Source organism: Calliopsis andreniformis, chromosome 6 (assembly GCF_051401765.1).
Source record: "Calliopsis andreniformis isolate RMS-2024a chromosome 6, iyCalAndr_principal, whole genome shotgun sequence".
Taxonomy (NCBI): domain Eukaryota; kingdom Metazoa; phylum Arthropoda; class Insecta; order Hymenoptera; family Andrenidae; genus Calliopsis; species Calliopsis andreniformis.
The window spans coordinates 11,155,156-11,175,653 of NC_135067.1; the positions used below are offsets into that span (position 1 = coordinate 11,155,156).

The 20,498-nt window shown below is 34.0% G+C and overlaps 2 protein-coding genes across 2 annotated transcripts in view; one reads left to right on the forward strand and one right to left on the reverse strand.

Moving 5' to 3' along the window:
- Positions 1-13,745, reverse strand: part of Dnc (phosphodiesterase dunce) — a 420,060-nt gene extending 406,315 nt beyond the window's left edge. Inside the window, exon 1 of the mRNA XM_076380416.1 lies at positions 13,722-13,745. Coding sequence (XP_076236531.1) covers positions 13,722-13,730 — 9 coding nt within the window. The 5' untranslated portion in view covers positions 13,731-13,745. The remainder of the gene's footprint in view (positions 1-13,721) is intronic.
- A 3,204-nt stretch (positions 13,746-16,949) lies between these two features.
- LOC143180505 (uncharacterized protein F13E9.13, mitochondrial) lies at positions 16,950-19,039 on the forward strand. The gene is made up of 6 exons (XM_076380270.1): positions 16,950-17,256; positions 17,695-17,777; positions 17,864-18,004; positions 18,087-18,286; positions 18,376-18,503; positions 18,601-19,039. The coding sequence occupies exons 1-6, from the start codon at positions 17,181-17,183 to the stop codon at positions 18,798-18,800; spliced, it is 828 nt and encodes a 275-aa protein (XP_076236385.1). The 5' UTR covers positions 16,950-17,180; the 3' UTR covers positions 18,801-19,039.
- The last annotated feature ends 1,459 nt before the right edge of the window (positions 19,040-20,498 follow it).

Genomic DNA, 20,498 nt, shown 5'->3' on the forward strand with positions numbered 1-20,498 from the left:
GAATTCTAATATCCGGTCTCTGGCCTGTCGACGAAGACAAATTGAACTGTCCAGCTGACAGAATTCAGTATCAGTGACCACGATACAACATCAATCGATAGAAATACAATTAGCTGATGATCAGAAATGGAAATGTCGAGAAAACGAAATAAACGGTAAACTGTACACTCTTCAGTAAAAATAAAAAATAATTAAAACACCAAAGTAAACTTTGAATCTAAGAGTAGTGTGAATCAGAAATTTTTTAGCTACAATATTTTGCGGTTAATTAGTTTCAAATTTCAAATCAGAAGTCAATTAAAATTACAAAGGGAGTGCCCTATAATTGAAACGTAAAACTTTGAAACGATTTGAACAAAGTTTTTCAGAGCTTCATTGAAACGAAGGGTGTATTGAAAACCTCTCGATATCAGAACTCGCTAATAATTGGAATTTCATTTTTCAAAGTCATACGAGAGAACAGCGTGAAAATTGATTTTCGGGGAAATCGTTAATCACCCTTTCGAAAAAGATAACTTGGGAAACATAATGAGCTCAAGATTGCTAATTTCTGAAATTTTAATAGACTGTTTTTACTCTGAGCAAACGACGCCTCGAACAGAGAAAAATGTTTAAAAAAGTTTTTAAGCATAGCCGGAATGATCATGCATTCGAAATGAAGAACTGCTACTATGGAAGGATTGTGTTAAAAATGAAAAGAGAAGGGCGGAAATGAAACTCTGTCGCGGAACTTTTTCAACCGAGTTAAAAGTGCTTTATCCTCGCGGAAGTGGTACGAAAATCCAGAAGGATATCTTTTCAAGATCTTTATGTTATCTTATCCAAAAGCTACTTTATCGCTGCTCAGCGTATATTTTATGTCTTATGGTGGGAGAAATTGCCACCTTGCTGCAAACAAGACACACAAATCGTCAATCTAAAGATATCGCGGCCAATTTTTATGGAAAATCGATGAAATATTTCCAAGTAGCCCTCAAGAAAAATAAAGTTCAAAGTTTTTTGAAATGTGCTTCCCTCGCCGCAGATGAGCGTCTTAAAAAGTTAAGGCAAAGGAATTTGCAGTAAATGCAATTTTTATGTTCTTCTACTTTCAAAGTTGTATAAGTTAAAACTATCAAAAGTATCAGTATATCTATTTGGCTTCGTATTTAAGTAAACAAAATTTCTTAAATACGTAAAAAACATTCTGTGCCTTTAGAATTCCTAAAATACTAATATCAAAGATAATAAAAGTATTTAGTTTCTCACTTTAAAAGCTTCTAAAAAATTAAAGAAGATATGAGTTCAGCATTTGCTTCTTATATTTGTCTAGCATATATAAATCTTACTTAAATATCGATTGGCTGAAGTTTCTCCCAAATTTGAATTCTAGATTTTGCGCTGTGATAAAACACGTATTTCGTTAGCCCAGAGATCTAATTAAATTTACCCTGGACGACAAATGAATCGCAGTTAAGGCAGCTTCTGTATCGTGTCATGTACTTTCGTCTTTTGACGTATTGAGGTCGCTGAATTCGATTCCAACGCTTAAAAAAAATGCAGATATTATCATGCATATCTGCACACGAAAGATAATTCTTGATTCGGTAGATACGCGTATTGGTTTTGGAGGAGCTTTCAGAATGGAAATTAGAGAAGGCTAGAGACTTCCGGGCTTGCTCGTAATACTTCCCCGTCGTCGGTGTGTGGGTGTGTCGTTTTTCAACGACAAGATGAATGCTTGCACAGAACGTGATAATATATCAGCGTAACGAACGTCTGAAATAACGACCGATATTTTATATTTATTCCATTCGCGAATAATGCATGCCTGCATATAAGGGAAGCTTCAGAACATTGCCAAGCTTTAATTTTACACAAGCAATCAGCGGATAATAACGATCTCCATTAACGCAGCTGTAATATTTTCGCGAATTTATTTTGACTTGATTTTGCCTTTTATTTATTCATATTGAAGACGTGAGAATATTTTCAATTCTATGTTCAAATGTTTCTTTAATTACAAGTACAGATTCGTTTGTCCAGATTCAAAACGAAGAGGAATACATATTATTAATTAATTATATTTAGAATCTTCCTTGTCGGTCCTAATATTCTGTTAGGTTTTTATTCTTTTAATGTACTCTTAATCAGTAATAATAACTATAACCATTGTGATACTAATTGCATAACGATACTAACTACTTTCAGGAAATTGCATTTTCCTATTCAATATCAGTAATGGACAGGACAATATTCTTTTCCAATACCCAGTGATTTTCTAGACCATAAGTTCAGTAGATAAACATTTTTCCGGTTTTTAACTACATATAAAATGGCTACATGCATATTCAATTTTCTCGTCTAATAATAAATGAAACTGGCGGTTCACCAGACCAGAACTCCTTCAAAATAGAATAATGACGATTGAATTAGCTACAGAATTTCCAGTTTTTTAGCTTGACGATGTGGTGTAACCTTAAAAGCTTCGTTTCATTCGCGTTGCGGTTTTGCGAAATGAAAAACGTTAACACGATTGCTGAGTGTTTCAGAGCTATATGGAGAAAGTGTGTATTGTCGTTGTTGAAGAAGAAAAAAAAATCAAACGTTGGGTGGGAATGAAATAAAATGGAACGCGACAGATGCACTCTGGCATATAACACGGAATGAAGCAATATGGTGTATGTTCAAGTTAAAGAACTTCTGCTTCGTCTTTGTACTGTTGTAGTCTTTTCCCGAATATCTGTACAATCTCACATCAGAATGAGAACTGAAAAGGAGATAAATATTTCAAAACCTGGTTCTAGAATTAGGATGAAGTACTTACATAATTAAAATACTAAACGCTTGAAAAATGGCAGAATTATGTTTTCATGTTCATTAATTATTTTCACATTAATTATGAGCAAAGTTTGCTTCTGTAACAATTTAAGTGCTGCGACTAGCGCTTATTTAATCCTGTTATACAGTAATTAGTAATTTTTCTCTGATGCTCATTTCTATGATATAATGAAGGGTCTACTAATATCAGAACGTTACCTAATTGCGATTCATTTCAATGAGAAATCAAAGTTTAAGATATCTTTCTCGGATAAAATTTTTCTAAATTCTTACTTTTCAATTCTAAATGAAACAGCCTTCACGTAAAACTGAATAAAATATCGATAACTCAAAAAAATTCACTGTAAAGTAGATTGCTATGTACTAAAATAGAAGAAAAAATTAATACATCAATATAAGAATTTTCTATTTGATTATTAGGTACTCTGTAAGCTTTGAAGTCTCTCTATTTATTTAAAAAAATGAAATCGGTCAAGAAAATTTTGTAAACTCTTTCAAATATGAGTTAATCAGAAGCAATGAATAAATCAATTTTATCACTTTGCGCAAAGGTATCATAGAGCCTAAACGCTTTTAAACGAAGTTACGCGCAACATTATCGAATCATCATATTCCCTATCAAAACCATAGATCTCTTCAGTGAAAAATTTCATTTCCGAGTCGTTTCGAAGGAAGAGAACATTCATTACACCCCGTTCCATTTTGCATCGACGCACAGCAAATTATACATCATGCACGCGTCACAAAGGGCAAAGAAGCTTCCGCTTACTCGCGAAATAGGGGATGCAAACTATACATACGTATTGGTGTGCTCCGGGAAAACTGAGCTCACACGTGTTTGATTGCCGCGCAAAGTGTACCTCGCGACGGGAGCCTAGGTTATCCGTGAAACTGAGCCAAGCATTCGTACGTGTCGTCTGATGTATCAGGGAAATGGGACGGTTTGTTGGATGCCCTGTCTCTTTTCCTTTTTGCTTGTCTCGCGCGAGAATAGACACGCTGCTACAGAAGCTTCTAGGATACTTGCCTATATTTCTGTGCCCGTATCTATTTCTATGCTTCCGAATTGAAATCATTCCTAAACAACATTTTTATTGAAAGTGGAATACTTTCTTTTTAATCTTACATGTTAACGAGTAAACTTGGTGGAAGAAAATAAGTCCTCAGTTTTTGTATAAAGGTGCTGTTTTTTTAAACAGTTTCAGTCTGAATGCACAGGATTTGATACGAGCACAGTGGTATAGGCAAGTATTATCTGCCCTACTTGGATATTGCTTATGGCTTATGACTGCAAAGGTTTATGCAAATTTCTATTTTTATAAATATAATTAGAAAAGCAGAACCTGATTAAAAACTTGTTTCACCCTTCAAATACTGTAAAGGGTGTTTAATTTTCCCTAAATAACTTGTTACTACAAGAACCAAACAGCAGGAGGGTTGCACTAAGTTTTCTTTCGACGTGTGACACGCCAATTTGATAGAAACGCTGAGTACCTACAAATTCCTTAAAATGTGAATTACGAAACACGTAGATATTGTCTGAAGGACACTGTCTGACGTGAGTTGCAATAATCAACGTGATTAAAGGACGCTGGAGGGCTGCTACAAAGGCGCGTTTATCGTCGTTGCATTAATTATAACTATTCCTGGGGATAAAAAACGTGTCAGCCAATAGCTGATGTTTTCAGTTGAAGAAAAGGATCGATAATCCTTGTACGATTTAAAAGTTCTGTTGAGAAAAAGATACAGGGTAGGTCTCTAAGGGTTCGTGGAGGGTTTATTGAAAAACTTGTGTCTCCCTTTGGAAAGAGGGGTTGTAGGTTTCGATAAAAGATGACAGTGTTATATTTCATCTTGTAACACTTTTTTTGTGTTTTTTGATGAATAAGAGCTTTCTACAAGGGGATGATTGATGGGGCAATGCAGATGGTGTGGTCATTATGGTTTCCGTTGGGAGTAACGTTAAATTTACGTCAGCTATAAAGTAGAATAGATATTGTTATACTCCCAGAAGATACACGTAATTATTACTGCTACTATTAAATATTAAAATTGTCCTGACTGGTCAAATAACGATCAAGACTTTGTATCCTTAATCTATTATATCCTTTGCCATGACTATCATTCCCATAGATACTAATTGAAAGGAGAATTACAGAAATACCGATACAATATCATAAAAAGAAATTTAAAAAGAAATTATTGAAAGCTGAAAATATACTTTTCCGTGTGTTAAATTTGAAAACTCAAATATTTTAAAAGGTATCGATATTTCTTTAATATTTTAAAGTACTGTAACTCAAGCTTTCCGTTATAAAAATATCGTGATTCAGAAATTTCGAGCAGAAAGAAATCAGTTTTACTTAAAAGTAACGAAAATGTATTCCTTTAAAATGGCGCAAGCGTAACATTTCGTAAAAGTCCACATTTTCGTTCACGACCTTTGAAAGTGAATGAAATTTCATACGTCTTTCTCTTCATCAGCTTGTTTATGATCTAATAATTATTTTCCTCTTTAATTACCAATATTCCATTAATGTTTGACCTTTCCACTCGCCGACGCAGCCTCACGTGCGCGTGAATTACGATTACGAAATAACGTAAGAGCAGTACTAAAAACGGTAAGACCAGCATCTCTATGAGGAACACTTCGCGAAACTTTATTACCAAGATCGGTCCTTCAGGAAAGACGAGCGTCAATTTTCGAGAAGGAAGATCACATGATCCGACAAAACGAGGGGGAAAGCTCGTGACCATAACATCTTCGAGGAACGTGAAAAGAATAAAAAAGGGGAAATTTCGGGTAACGAATACAATCAAGATAACCAGCAAATGAGAAGAGTTGTTTAGTACCAGCGAAGGGTCTGGAGAAATGGTACAAAAAGAATTATACAGTTTTTACGTAACATAATTCTTTATTAGTGCACATTAACATTATACCACAATTTTTATTAATCGTAAACTTGAGGTGTCTTAAGCTTAAATTACAAAGAAAAAAGTGAGACTCAATTACTCATCGTAAATTTAGAAAAGCTTAGGTCGAATAAGTTCAAGATAAATTTAACTTCTCAGACAACTGATATTGATTTGTCTAAATTTCAGCACTCAATATTATTAAATGTTTGAGAAGACATACTAAAATATTATTTATTTTCTATATATAATGATCTAAGAAATAGCTGTTTACAAGAAGCTCTATATTGATAACAGAAGTTATAAGTTCTCTGACGATGAGAGACCCTGTAAGTACACAGAACACGTACAAGTAGAATAAGTCGATACTAGATCGGCCACATAGATGTTCCTCGTTATAAACAGATATCGAACTTTATTTCTCAGGTTATTCCTTTTTCGGCGTTACTGTTCACTGATCTTCAGCAACAAATAGAAGTAACTTTATAGTGTCAACCTTAGTTGCACATAACATACAGGTTAAGAAAATTGTTGTTCGCGTTTGTCGTTTTTCAACCCTTGCAAGTGTAGGAACACGTTTAACAGGATTGTGATCAAAGTGGATACGTGAGGCGTTCAGAAACTCTCTAATCGAAATTCCGCCGTGAGTTTATCATAAACGTGTATCGATCTTTGCAAAAATTAAGTTCGATAGGATGCTACGGGTTATTATTACACGGCCAGCTATCCTTGGAGCTTTATTGTTCAAGAGCCCTCGAGCTCCTTCATATTCTCTAAAGGAAAGTGCACGAAATTCTCGAAGTCATTCACAATGTCAAAATTACTATTACAAATTATTATTGCAACATAGAAAAAATATCATTCAAGAAATGTTTTGAAAAGAACAAAAATTTTATAAAGAATTAGAATCATTTTAGAAACACGATACAAAAGAATTGAATACTTATTTATAAATGCCTTACAGGTGTATTTATATAAATTCTATAGAACTGTGAGATCTATTTAGATTGTTACCAGTACCCTGAGAACAATATTCAAAGGTACTCCTTCGATTCGTCTTCAAATTTCCCCTCCTTCATCCAGGCCAATTTCCTAGGCTAAATACAATTCTCGGATGGCTCAGAGAACCTCAGAATTCGGGTACACAAAGGGCGTGTACCAACTAGGATTCCCTTTATTTCTCGCTCATTAAGCGCAACAGCAGCTAATCGAATTCCTGTCGAACTCGACGCCTGCCCTTGACCCTTCCCCTTTGCTTATCGACATTGTCGACAGCAGGTTCCTCCTGTCATCGTTCAGCAGAATCAAAGAATGTAATTGGAAATGTTCGTGGCTGCTCTCAATGTAATTGAAAATCGCACTGTTGCTGTAATTGTGATGATAAAAATTTTATGCTCCAATAGCCCATCCAAGTCGTAGATAGAGATTGAGTGTTCCCTTAGCCTATTTAACATTGATCAATGAAAATCCCAGTGGAATTACGAAATTATATGATAATGGTCGTCAGATACTTTCAATAATTAGATTAATCAAAATTTAATCTCCTAATAAAGGGAGTTCCAAATGATTGAACAGTAATTGTAATTTATAATTCTACGTGATTAAGTGACGATTAATTACGATTTTAATAATAGGAAAATGATAAATGAAAAATGAGTTTATAGGATTCTATAGTCGAAAATCTGCTTTTCATAAATGGAATAGAATACAATAGCAAAAAAAATTCTTTTCATGAAAAGGGAACATATAATACCTGCCCTTATTTTCACTTTCGATTGACTGGCTTTACAGACCAAGCTTTCCCTGTATGATCTATAAATTGTTATGTGTACGCAGGACATGTGAATTGTAGGAAAGTGCTATCGATTTGTAACTAAAGCCCTTTCTAGTTACATTACGTCCTACCCTTTGATCAGCTTAAAATAGATTTCAAATGTTCATTATAGAGAGCTTCTTAGATTTCAAGCTAAAAATTTGAATTTTCTTCTAATAATGAAAATTACGTAAAAATAAACATAATTTGACAAGTTCATTAATTAAACTTCATTTTTATTCTGTGTACAAAGCAACTAACTTATGGTAATTTTCATAAAATTACAAAGTTATGTTTATGAAAAATCAAAAAAAAATATTGTGAAATGTCAATAATTTTTCATAAATTTATGTTTACGTATGTGTTTCAGGAAATTTATAGAACACTATAAAATTAACAATTTTTGATAGATATAGGTTATTAATTCGCAAGGTAAAGGGCACTTTGCACTTACGTGTTACGAAGTTTGTTCGCACAAAATTGAGTTACTTTGTTGACTATGGAAATTTTAATACAACGTTCTCAGAGTACATTCTCAAGATTTCGTATTTTCAAGTAATGTAATAAACTGAAAATTAAGTTTGCTCACACTACATACTACATCTACAAAAGATAGAAAACATGAAAACAAATTTTTTTCAAATACCACAATAGAAGCTCAAAATTCAACCATCCCTTTAAACATCAATTTTTTGATTTTATTTTATTGTCAAATCGTATTTCGAGTTTTAAGATTTTACAATATTTTTGTAAAAAGGCTATTTCACAATTCAATACAAATTTGACAAAAATAAATTAGTTCTCAAACTATTCAAGCGTCCAAACATACAAAATCCTTTAGGAAGATAAGATCAATACGAAACTCTGCTCCATATCTTCCAGAGGAATCGCCAACCACCTTGCTCAGGATCAAAACCAACCACTGTTTTCTTTTCAAATATTGGATTATGGATCATGGATTATAATTATGCGCGGCTTTGGGGTAAACAACGTTACACCTAGTCGTTACGCTAGTTGAGGTTGTCGTTTGAGACAGTTTTCTGTCGGATGTTTTCGAGGAACATATAATGCATCCTACGCGTATAATAGGGTTGATGCGTTTCGTGGACAGCGGTATCGGTGGCTTGTTGCACGGTGTGACGATAGCGCAATTATTTTCATCCTAGGTCACCCATTAATTGACAATCTAATTACAGTGTCTCTAGCTAGCTTCCCTATAAACTTGGTGGAAAATGTCGGTTCATCGGTTCGGTCGCCATTTTGGTTGCGTTCATAGGTTAACGAAGGATGTGAACGCGTAATGCGTCAAGCATGCCTTCATCTACTCCTGAAAGTGAGCCACATGAATTTCGACTTGAATCATAAGGGAAGGATCAGAGACAGTGTTTTCTAAATTGTGACCAAACAATTCAAAATGACAGATAATTAAATAATTTTGATCCAGTTGGTTTTCGTGTTTATTGGACATTTTTTATCACTTTTATAATTACGTGTTGTATTTTTTTTACTCCTTCCTAAGTCACCTGGTACATTTCAGTTTATTTTGTTGTCAGTCTTATTTTTTTAATTTCTAAGTCACTCTAGGGGTTGCATTATATTTTTCTTGAAAACTTGGGTAAATACATACATCTATTAAAAATGATCGTAAGATAATATTTTATGAACGAAACATTGAGATTTTTAGGGAAAATGGTTTTCTAACCCAGAGCTATTTCTCTTTCTTCTGTCAGATTTTATATTTTTGCATTATAATTTCTCTTAGTTAAAGGTCTCACAAACTCCTTTGCTATCAAAGTGACACTGTTCTTCTCAATTATGCACAGTATATACTGCATAATTAACGCGAAAATTTTGGGGGCTCTATTAACCTCTAGCAACAGAGGGAGCTTAAACTTTCGCATTTCGCCATTATGAAAGTTGGGACGCGTGTCAAATAATTTCAGAAACTTTTAATAATGAACAGATCGTCGAAGACGAGACAATCGGAGAATCGTGTTCTTCATGACTTTTTCAATACTTAATTACTTATTCTAGTTAGACGAACTTACTGCTCCAAAAAGAAGACTCAGTGATTTTTCATTTCAACAGAAAAATGTTCGCCAACTTTCTTAATTGCCTTGCTCCTATTTCGAAATAAAAATAAAAATCGTAATAGAATTTTCTCGTAATTCAATACAGAAAAATGTTTGCAATTTCAGATCCCGACAATAGAATAGCGTAAACTAGTCTATTTAGAGCCTAGAAAGGGGAACGTTTCGTAGCATTCATTTTCAGCTTGCAATCTGCGGCGATACAAAGAGACAGATGCAGTGTTACACGATGAATGGCAAAAGGGTGGTGAACGTTTCACAGCTGTCGGCCAACGGAAGTTGGAAACACGATGAAATCTCGATTAACTCACTATTTACCCACAAAACGCGCTATTTCCTTCGCCGAGCTCGAAGGGAATCATTAAACAGTCTCGCGAGCAAAACGTCGTTTAGCCTCACGAACGAAATACACGAGACCTTTTCATCTGGCGCTACGTCGCGTCAATTGCTCCGAAGAAATTCGTTCTTTAGAGATCTGGTGTAGTTTTCAACGCAGCCAGCATCGCGATCCTGTTTAACGATTCCTTTCAAACGCGGCGAAGCTCCTCGTGGACGCGCAGAGCCGCTTTGCTCCTTAAAATTCATCCATCGAAATCCGCCGTTGGCGTTTATGAAAATTTATGAAGCAAAATAGCGTGGGCAATGTAACTTTACGCTTTCCACGCAAACTCGGGTTACATCCTCGGCATCCACGTGGAACAACGAGGATAACATATCACCAGGCATATGAAAAGTACTTGGTTTAAGTAAGCTTAAGGTTACTCGTGCAAACGGAGCGGTTCGATTTCTGGCACTAGGGAATTTACGAGCTTCAAGAGGGATTGTTGTTTGTTGGCAGCTTTCAGAACGTAGATAGAGAGATGATGTACATGGAGCCGAGGGGAATCTATTTCGGTATTGTTTTCATCCTATTTTCATATTCGCCCAGGGAAATTATACCCTTTCTAATTTGTGCATCCTTCAACTCTGAGAATACTTGAGGATTCTGCTGAAATAGACCAAACAAACGAGTATTGGAGCCTATTTCGAGAAAAGATAATTATATCGGGAGAGGTGGTCGAAAGTTTTCAAAGGAAATTAGGACGAGTGAATGAAGGGAACGTGGATTGAAACCGAGGACTCGTGGAATAATTTGCGTCGAAGAGGGAATTTATGTAATTGTAGTACGGTGACTCCCCAACGACGAAGTTTGTAAGTGGGAGTCTTGACAACATGTGGGAATCATTTTTCTTGGTTAATTTCTTTTGTTTGGGTTATTAGTCGTGTAACTAGTACATATTTTTAACTTTTCTGCGATTAATAATATTTCAGTAGCTATGTAGAATGTTGAAGTGTTACTACACATCAGGTGATATTGAGAGGCTTTGATAACTCTTCTTCACAATACTAGATCTGACAACAATAATTCTCTTGAGAGAATAGCTGTCTCTGTTCGAGACGAAACGAATGCCAAGATAAATCGATACCGACTATCAATTTGGATATTTATTGCAGAACATAATGCTGTTCAATACAATAGGAATATAGTAAGCGAACGGGGAAAGCTTATTTGAGTGTTCTCGAATAGATATTTTATTTTAGTACGAAATTGTTATTACTTTTGTCGTATCTAAGAATATACCGTACGAATTTGTATAGAAGCCTCTAAATATGGAAATAACGTAAAAGCACAGGTGACTTAAAAGTTAATATGAAAAAAAAATGGTATATTTCATATTTCCATAGTTGAAGAGTAGCTTATGAATATGTCAGGAAGATGTCAAAAAGATATTTAAAACAAATTCATTAGATTTTTTTTTAATTTGAAAAGTTAGATGATAAAGTAGTTTTACAAAAATTTCTCATTGCTTTTTAAGTCCTCGTTACTTTATGAATCGAGTTTTTCTCAAATGAATACATATTTGTATAACAACATTTTCGAGAGAGTCGCTTCATAAAAGCTAATTAGAAACGCTAATTATCGTATTCTGTTGAATTGGTCACCCCTTCTCATATACCTTTCTGTACAATGCGAGTTTACCTTAAAATTGCCATTTTAAATCATTGTATAGAGATAGTAGTAAAGCTATTAAATCAGAATTGAACTTTTTTTATTTAATTTGTAAAAATCAGACTATTAAATCCCCCAGACTATTGAATACTCTCGACTATTGAGTACTCTCGACTATTGAATACTCTTGACTATTGAATACTCTCAACTATTGAATACTCTCGACTATTGAATACTCTCGACTATTGAATACTCTCGACTATTGAATACTCTCGACTATTGAATACTCTCGACTATTGAATACTCTCGACTATTAGGTACTGCAGACTATTAAATCGTCTTGATTACAAAACCGCTTGGAATCGTTTAAAGCAACTTCCAGCGCTGTCAGTCACCCTATACAGAAACTTCCGCCTCGCCATTTTTACGCAACCGCTGTGTAACACACTGTCAGTTGCATTTACGAAATCACGGGCAACTCAATCGAACAGAGTGTACCAAATTAAATTCGATGCAGTGTAGAACTTTTCCCGCCCTGCTTGTTAGTCCTGCAACTGCACGATCAACAGATTGTTCCGCGAGTTGCCAGAAAGGAAAAAGTTGGAACAAAACGATACGAGGCGGCGCAAAATGCATGAAGTGAGAACAGCTGAGAAATGAGGGAGAATGGACGTATAAACGATCGATCGATCGAGCTAGAGCATCTGTTTTGCCAAGCTGTCGAGAAAAACTCGCGTGCGTCATTTCCTCTTTGCCTCTGTCTTTCCGTTTTAAAAATGGACTCTCGCGAAGATGAACAGTGTCTGCTGATTATACACTGCTGCCTACCCTCCACCCTGGAAGCGGTAATTTGCGATTTAACGAGCGAAATTGATGCGGACGACAGAAGTTTTAATGAGCGGAATAAATTTCGGACGTGATCGCCAGTTTTTAAATGTATATCCATTCCTCTCCACGCGTAATTATTTCTATGAATAAGTATTGCGTGTGTCACAATGATGTAACCGATGAAATACGAATAAATCGAGGAGGGAAATCGTTTATTCACTGAAACATATTTTGGTCAATTTTGTAAAACGATCGATAAACTGTATAAAGAATTATAAGTATATAAAGTTTTGCTTAATGAGAGAGATTAAGTCTTAATTGTAGTAGTTGGTTTATCCAGCAAATGTTCAGATTATAGAAAGTTTAGGAGTTATTCGAGAAAAGAAAGTCGATTAGTGAGCACTAAGTCAGTATGTGAATCAATATGAGCTTTATTTAAACAATTAACAAAAATAGAACTGCATTCGTTTGAATCTCCAAGCTTTAATATTTTTTCAGGGGATAAACAAACACATATAATTAGAATATTAGAATTCACCATGAATTTCAAATCATGTCACTTGGCGGGCGTATTATGCAGAAGTTTCAATTTACAGTCAGAAACTTTTACTACCTTTAAAACTCATAGCTAAGGAATTTTTTCATGAGAACACCCTTATATCGGCTTAAAACTTCACGGAAATATATTCAAGACTTCAACTATAACGTCAATTCTTGTTAACTACCTGTCTACATAAAATGTTGCTTCTTGCATCTAGGTATGAAAAAGAAAAGAAGCTTAAATTGAAAAAAACTGATATAAATATGATATGTCCAAAAGAAAAATTATTAAAAAATTAAGGCACTTAGGCATGCTGGAATCAACTAAAAAATTAATTGAAATACACTCGCAAAAATTAAGTTCACCTATTTAAAGAAAATTTATTTTCTTGAAAGGTTCTAGATGTTACAAGCTTTCTAATTTTCAAGAATTCCAAATCTTCAAATTGCTCAAAAAATCAATATGCCCAGAGCAGTTCTAATTGCTAATGTCTCACAAGCCAACGACTGTATATTCCAAATTAGGATACTCGTACGAGATTTGATAAGATCCAGAAATTAACAAAAATTAATTAAAAACAGATCGTTCCGTTCAAAAAACTCTTTTCCTAACATTGACCAATGTCAACTGGAATGCACTGCAAGTTCAACTTCAACCAGTAATTATGAAGCCAGCTAATTAGTAAACGATGAAAGCGATCACTCTGTCCCTGTCGAAGATACTCACATGCTGCATTGGATACGCGGCGCTACCGACGAAGAAATCCCATGCCCACGCGAATATTCGCGCGCAAATGTGCATAGAAGCCACTGCCAGCCTGTAAATCCTGCTTCTATCAGCGTCCGCGACACCAGGTTCTCCCTGTTCAGGAGTTATGGTGTCGTCTTCGTCGCGGATTTCCCGCGCAAATCACGATCACATCTCATCACTCGTCAAACGACCGCGCGAATGTCCAATTTGCGCCGCACACGTTTGCCATCCGCTCATGTTTTCCCGCCATCAGCGCTCGCAATCTTCCCTCTTCCTGCATCCCAGAGTTTCTATGCCAGTCCGCTAATAGGATTTTCTGGAAGAATTGCTCGATTCAGATGCCGCTGTTAGGTCTGATGTTCCCTCAAGGAAATCAGCTGTCCTTGCTGGTTGTTCACGTGAATCTCGAGTCCAAAGCTACAGGTAGCTCCCGTTGCAGATCCATTAGGCTTAATGCCTCCTTTGAAGCCTGGAATTCTTTTTCTTCGATGTTCTGATACAGAGCCAACGTCAGCAGTCCCTAAACGATAACCAGTTTTCTCTGTCGTCTGTTTCTACTCGACAGGAACAGATTGAGTCTCCTCTGGAAGGCCCAGGAAAATTACTGTCGATTCATGTCAAGTGACTGCCAAAAGCTACAGGTAGTTTCAGGGACTAAAGCTTTTCTGGAATACTCGAGAGCATACGATCAGCTGATTGAATTATTTCGTTCGACAGTATGAAAGAGTTGTATTAAGACTCGGCAACGATTACGCAACCAGGAGGAAGTACGATTATCGACATTCGATAATGGTCAGCTGCAGTTACTCGTCCACGATTCTATCCACACGCCACTCGCGAAAGAAGGCAACGAGCCATTCGCTTGGCAGACCAGTAATTACATGTCTGTCACATTTCACCGAGTGGAGGATACTGCAGTGATCTAACGCTACTTCACTGTATTGCGATAATGCTGAACAACGTACTACTTAGGAGCGCACTTGCTATATACGATGGGCTACTTGTTGATCGACACTGGTCCACGAGCACCGCACAAGAGGCCACACAGGGAGTTTAGAACCCTTACTTTACTTGATTAATATTTCTGAATTGAACTACTTTTACTGTTAAAATCTACTCTGAACAAATAATGCTAACATCGCTACACATAAATAGGGGATGTTGATCCTTTGATTTTGTTTGCTAAGAAAATAGGATTGTCCGATTGAATCTTTTGATCGAAGGTGTTGCTTTTGTGGTGGGAATAGATTTTTTAATTGAGGGATATTGAGTATAGTCAGGTGATTGGTAATATGATAGGCGGATCCTGAACGCACACCTCCGCGGAACACTCACGTCTGGAGGACTGAGCGATACTGATGGAAGAAACGCGCGCGTGCCGCTTGCGAACACATTGGGGGACGTGGAACGCATGTCAAAATGAATATCTACGGGGAAGGTACACAGTCCTTCTAGAGTGGCTAGCTTTAACAGGTGAGTGAAATCGAAAAAATATATTTAAACGTAATACGGTCGGGCTTGGAGCGGTCTGAAGAGCGAAAATCGAATTGAAATGGATTGGAAATGAAAAATTTGGAACGCGTAGCGCCGAGTCTCCGTCTGCTTGAGAGTGCATTTGGTGGAATGATTGCTGAGAAGTTTAGGTAATATTTAATGTACAGAGGCATGTTTAGAAGACTATAATAAATAGTTATTTTAATAAAATTGTGAGAGTAAGATCGATCCTGTATAAAGCATTTTTTGTATCGACTAATCGATACATTCTGGGTATTCATACAACGGCGGTTCATAAAAAGCAATATAATATAACTTTTTAACTAAATTACATATACATGTCTTTTTTAGAAAATTTTTTTAGTATTAAAATATTTGTTCAAAATTACAGAAACCTAGGTACATTAAGATATATACATATATATAGACTCCGTCAAACAAACTAATTTTCGTGCTTTAAAATTGCGATTATGATATTTTTCAATTTTTCTATCACTATGGAACATTAACAAAGTTAATGCCAGTTAGAATCATATTCTTTAGAGGCTCATGGATTCCTTTATCATTTTTGTCACATACGACATTATTCACTATTAGAATATCTTATCGAACTGTGGGTATAGATAGAACTTTAAAAATATTTGATTCATTATAAGACCTGATAGATAGATTTGAAATATCCGTAGAAGATAGGAAGGTAAATGGAACTTCTAATATTTCATTAAGGTATAACAGGTAGAATCCAAAATATTTCAATATGAAATCTAACTGCGAATATATCTTAACATGTTAGGCATAGATAAAACTTTAAACAATTTCTATATTCTTCTGTGATATGGAACTTTTAAATTACATTTTTGATTACTATAAAAACTAAGTAGTTCAGGTTTGCAGACTTTATCGACTTCGATGGCTGAGTTGCTTGTGGTTCCTAAAACCACCGTTCTTAAATGTAGAGGGCGCAGTAGACCCAATGATTTTTCAGGAAGTCGGTATTTCAGATCGTCTGATATATTCTCTCACAAGATGATAAATCTATTTTATACCTCATCTATGATTTTCATAAATCTGCGGTGAGGTCATTCATCTGTAATTTTTCTACGAAAGGTATTCTAAAACGTTCATTTATTTACGTTTAAAATAAGATATTATCACCTTCTACTAATCATTATTTAAAAACCATTGACGTTTTTGAATTGACGTCACAATTTTAGAGTTTGGCGCGAATATTTAAATTTACTCATGAAATCATAAAAGCATTTAGTGATTACAAATAGTAGCTATATAGAAATATAATCTACTCAAGACTTTTATTTATTCTACATTTATGCTCTAAAGTTTTAATTATTCTTAGTATATAATTGCAATATTTAAAATGAGTTATAAATTATTTAATAACATGCTTACCAATGAATGGTATGTTATCTACTACCCTTTTATTATAGAAAACTTCTATTCATAGTCGAATATATTTAGCTTCAAAGCTATAACTCTTCTATATTTCTATTCACTTCGTAAATACTATTCTGTAATCCAAAGTGTATTATAAAGTATATTTTTTAAGAACGGACTCTTCTTTTCCAATATTTATTATTTTAATGTAAAAATTATTGTATTTTTTGGAAAGCGTATTGAAATGAATCAAAAAGTAGGATAAACTATAACAATGTAAATTTAAAACGTCAAATCTGTACATGCTATTTTTACAAATCAGCTGTTTCTCACGAAACTTGTTCCATTTCTCTTTCTAACCTCTATTGCTCAACAGAGAAACAATTCTGTTGATATGAAACAGCTGATTATTGAGTGGCAAATGTGAAGAATGAACACATAGTGCAGACAGATACGTGTAATTATATTTCGATCATAAAGTCAAACGCAAAATTGTGACATTCGTGAGTGATTGTAATTCAAATTAGAGCTTAACTGAAAAAAAACATAATGTACAATTTTCACAAGTTTTTCCAGAAAGGCAGATGTTCTGTGATTGGGATGGTACACGTTGGTGCATTACCCGGTATAAAATTTTCATTAACTTCGACTCTACGTGGCATACTTTAAAAAGATTACATTTTTAGGATTTACTAAAATTTCTTTGAATTAATATATGGTAAACTTAGAATATTTTACATATTACTTAATATCAGTTTGCTTTGTTAAAACAATTATACAGAAATATGAATACTAGTTTTATCACTGTTGGTTTTAAAATGCATAATACAATGAGTTATCTTAATACTTCATATAAAAGAAAATATCTGCTGTAAATAAAGTTTATCGGAAACAACATATTTTTCACTTTTTAATCAATGGAATAATGGTATCTAAAAAGAACAAGTTGTTTATGAAATAATCGTTTATGTATATAAACTATTTATATCATTTATATTGTTTAATGACTATATTTCTTTAATGATAGAATAATCTACAAGTTATTGAAATAAATATATTTTAGGAACACCTTTATATAATGGCAACACAAACAAAATAATAAATAATGCAATCAAAGATGCTGTAATTTATAAAGAATGCAATGTTGTAAGTTTAATTGTAAGATTCATAAGCAACAAATTGAATCAAATAAATATTCCATTATTTTTAAAGTTATTATACTTAAATCTTAGGATGGTATCTTAGTAGAAAATATGCATGATATTCCATACATACAGTCTAAAAATTCATCTCCTGAAACAACATCAATGATGACCAGAATATGTACTGAAATTAGAAAAATATTACCTGAAAATATACCTTGCGGTGTACAGGTATAAGTAAAACATGTTTTTTTTTCTCTTCAATTTTGTCTAAACTACTATTGTGTCTTTTCATCATGAAAAACAATAACAGATTTTAGCTGGTTGTAACAAAGAAGCAATTGCTGTAGCAAAAGCTGCTAATTTTCAGTTTATCAGAGCAGAGGGATTTGTTTTTTCTCATATTGCCGATGAGGGTTTTACAGATGCATGTGCTGGTTCCTTGTTGAGATACAGGAAGCAGATTAATGCTAATGATGTCCTTGTTTTTGCTGACATTAAAAAGAAACATAGGTGATTTGTTACATTTCAATGAGGAAAATGTTCATATTTTACCTCAGTTTTTGTTGATCCAAGAATGATAACATTTTATTTCTAAATAGTTCACATGCCATCACCTCTGATGTAAGCTTATCAGAAACTGTCAAAGCAGCAGAGTTTTTCTTAGCTGATGGAATAATACTAACAGGGTCTGCTACCGGTGATCCAGCTAATGTAGCAGAACTTGCAAGTATGCTTTATACCAACAAATATCTTTTTTTAAAATACTCTGTATTAATACAATAGATTTAAAATGGTTGATTATTTTCAAAAATTACATTCTGCAGAAGTTAAACATACTGCCAAAGGTCCTGTTCTTGTTGGTTCTGGTGTTACCATAAACAACATTGAAAATTATCTATCCTCTGATGCAGTAATAATAGGATCACATTTTAAATTTAATGGGGCATGGAAAAATGCAGTTGAGAAAGATAGAGTTAACAATTTTATGGAAAAATTGCAAATATTAGAAAACATGAAAGACTAATATTATTTGAGTTCAAAGTTATTATATTTCAAATATATTTTTTATAATATTTTTTTCATTTGTATACATGTTTTAAAATACACACTATGGTCGCAAACAATTAACTTTCTTTTTTATTATTCAAACTTCTTTGTCATTACAATAATCAACGATAATCGGAAATTCAAAGGTAATGACAGAAAAAATTAATTACATGGTAAAGCGGAAACACGCAACCGGTTTCATGAAACCTGTCTCACGCAGTGCATGAATAGGATCCTAATGGTAGGGCATAAAGTGGAACCCTAAACCGAATTTTTTATTGCACAGCCATAAGTCATATTTGTTTAATATTTTCTTAAAAAATAATCCATAATTAAAAATATCTTCTTTGTATCCATAATACAATTATCCATATTCGTGTACTCATTAGATATTTCGAATTATTCGCACAAACAGATTTACTACATACATAGTTAAATTCACACCAAACGGACTTCGACTGTTTGCCTTTAAATTAGAATCTATAGAATAATCTCTCTTTAGAGATTAATCAACCGAATTTTTTGCCAGTATGTTTTCTTATCTATAAAATAAATAGTTATTTGTTATTACAACTTCTTTTATCAGTATGAAGGAAATTTTCTAATCAACAGTATCTCTAAAATGATAAGCATTTTTGTTAGCTATATTTTTTTATTTATATTTTCGTTACTTTCACGCTAAACGAATTATTTTTGTGTCGTCTGTATATCTGTGTAGAAATATTAAGATATAATTTGTGTAAGCAGAAAATGCCACTTGGCATGAAAGATTCTGCATTTTTCAATGGCATATATGCCAAATGCAAACAGTGACTCGTGATGCTGAGAAAATGCCAACGGAAAATTCAGTGTCAGACCTCCTATTTATTGTTGACAAATATTCACATTGCATTTCCGTAATATATAGACAAGAGAATTACATATACGGTGTGAAACGTAAACAAATAATTTATTTGTAGAAAAAGTAAGATATGCACATAATTAAGACAAATGGAACAGAAATAACAGAAAAACATGTTAATGTATTTCACGTGTAATTTCTGTATGATGGTTCCACTTTTTTTCTGGGTTGGTGTACAAAACTTCTATCTTTAAATGTAAAAAAAAAATTAAAATTAATTTTTATTCATTTTCGACTATTATAAGAAGTTTCTGATGCTTACAACATAATACTCTTAAATATTTGGCATTTTTTCAATCGAGCAAAACTAGCACATCCCTGTAGATTCCAATTTACACACATCCGTAGTAACTATACCGTAATCGTATTAAATAATTTAGAAACAATTCCACTTTACGAAATAGTTTTATCCGAATTTTGCTTTTTTGCTAGTGGACTATTTTATTCGACGCGCTCTACGCGTCAAACCACGAAAAACCCATTTTTTCTCCATTTTCAGTGTATCACTAATACATAGATATTATCGTATTAGCTCAGAGAATTACTTTTCAAATTTCCAATTAAATTTGTAATGAATAAGCCTAGTCGGAGTCAAATACATAAAAAAATTTAAGTTTTGTCTTGGCTTATTTTTTAAGCGTATAAAAAGCTTCTCAAAATCTATGTCAAGAATAGAATACGCAGTACTGGGTCGTAGAAAATAAAAAGTTTCTTGTATACGTGTACGCTTGGTTACTGTCGTGCATTGACTCGTATCAATCCAACAGGGAAACG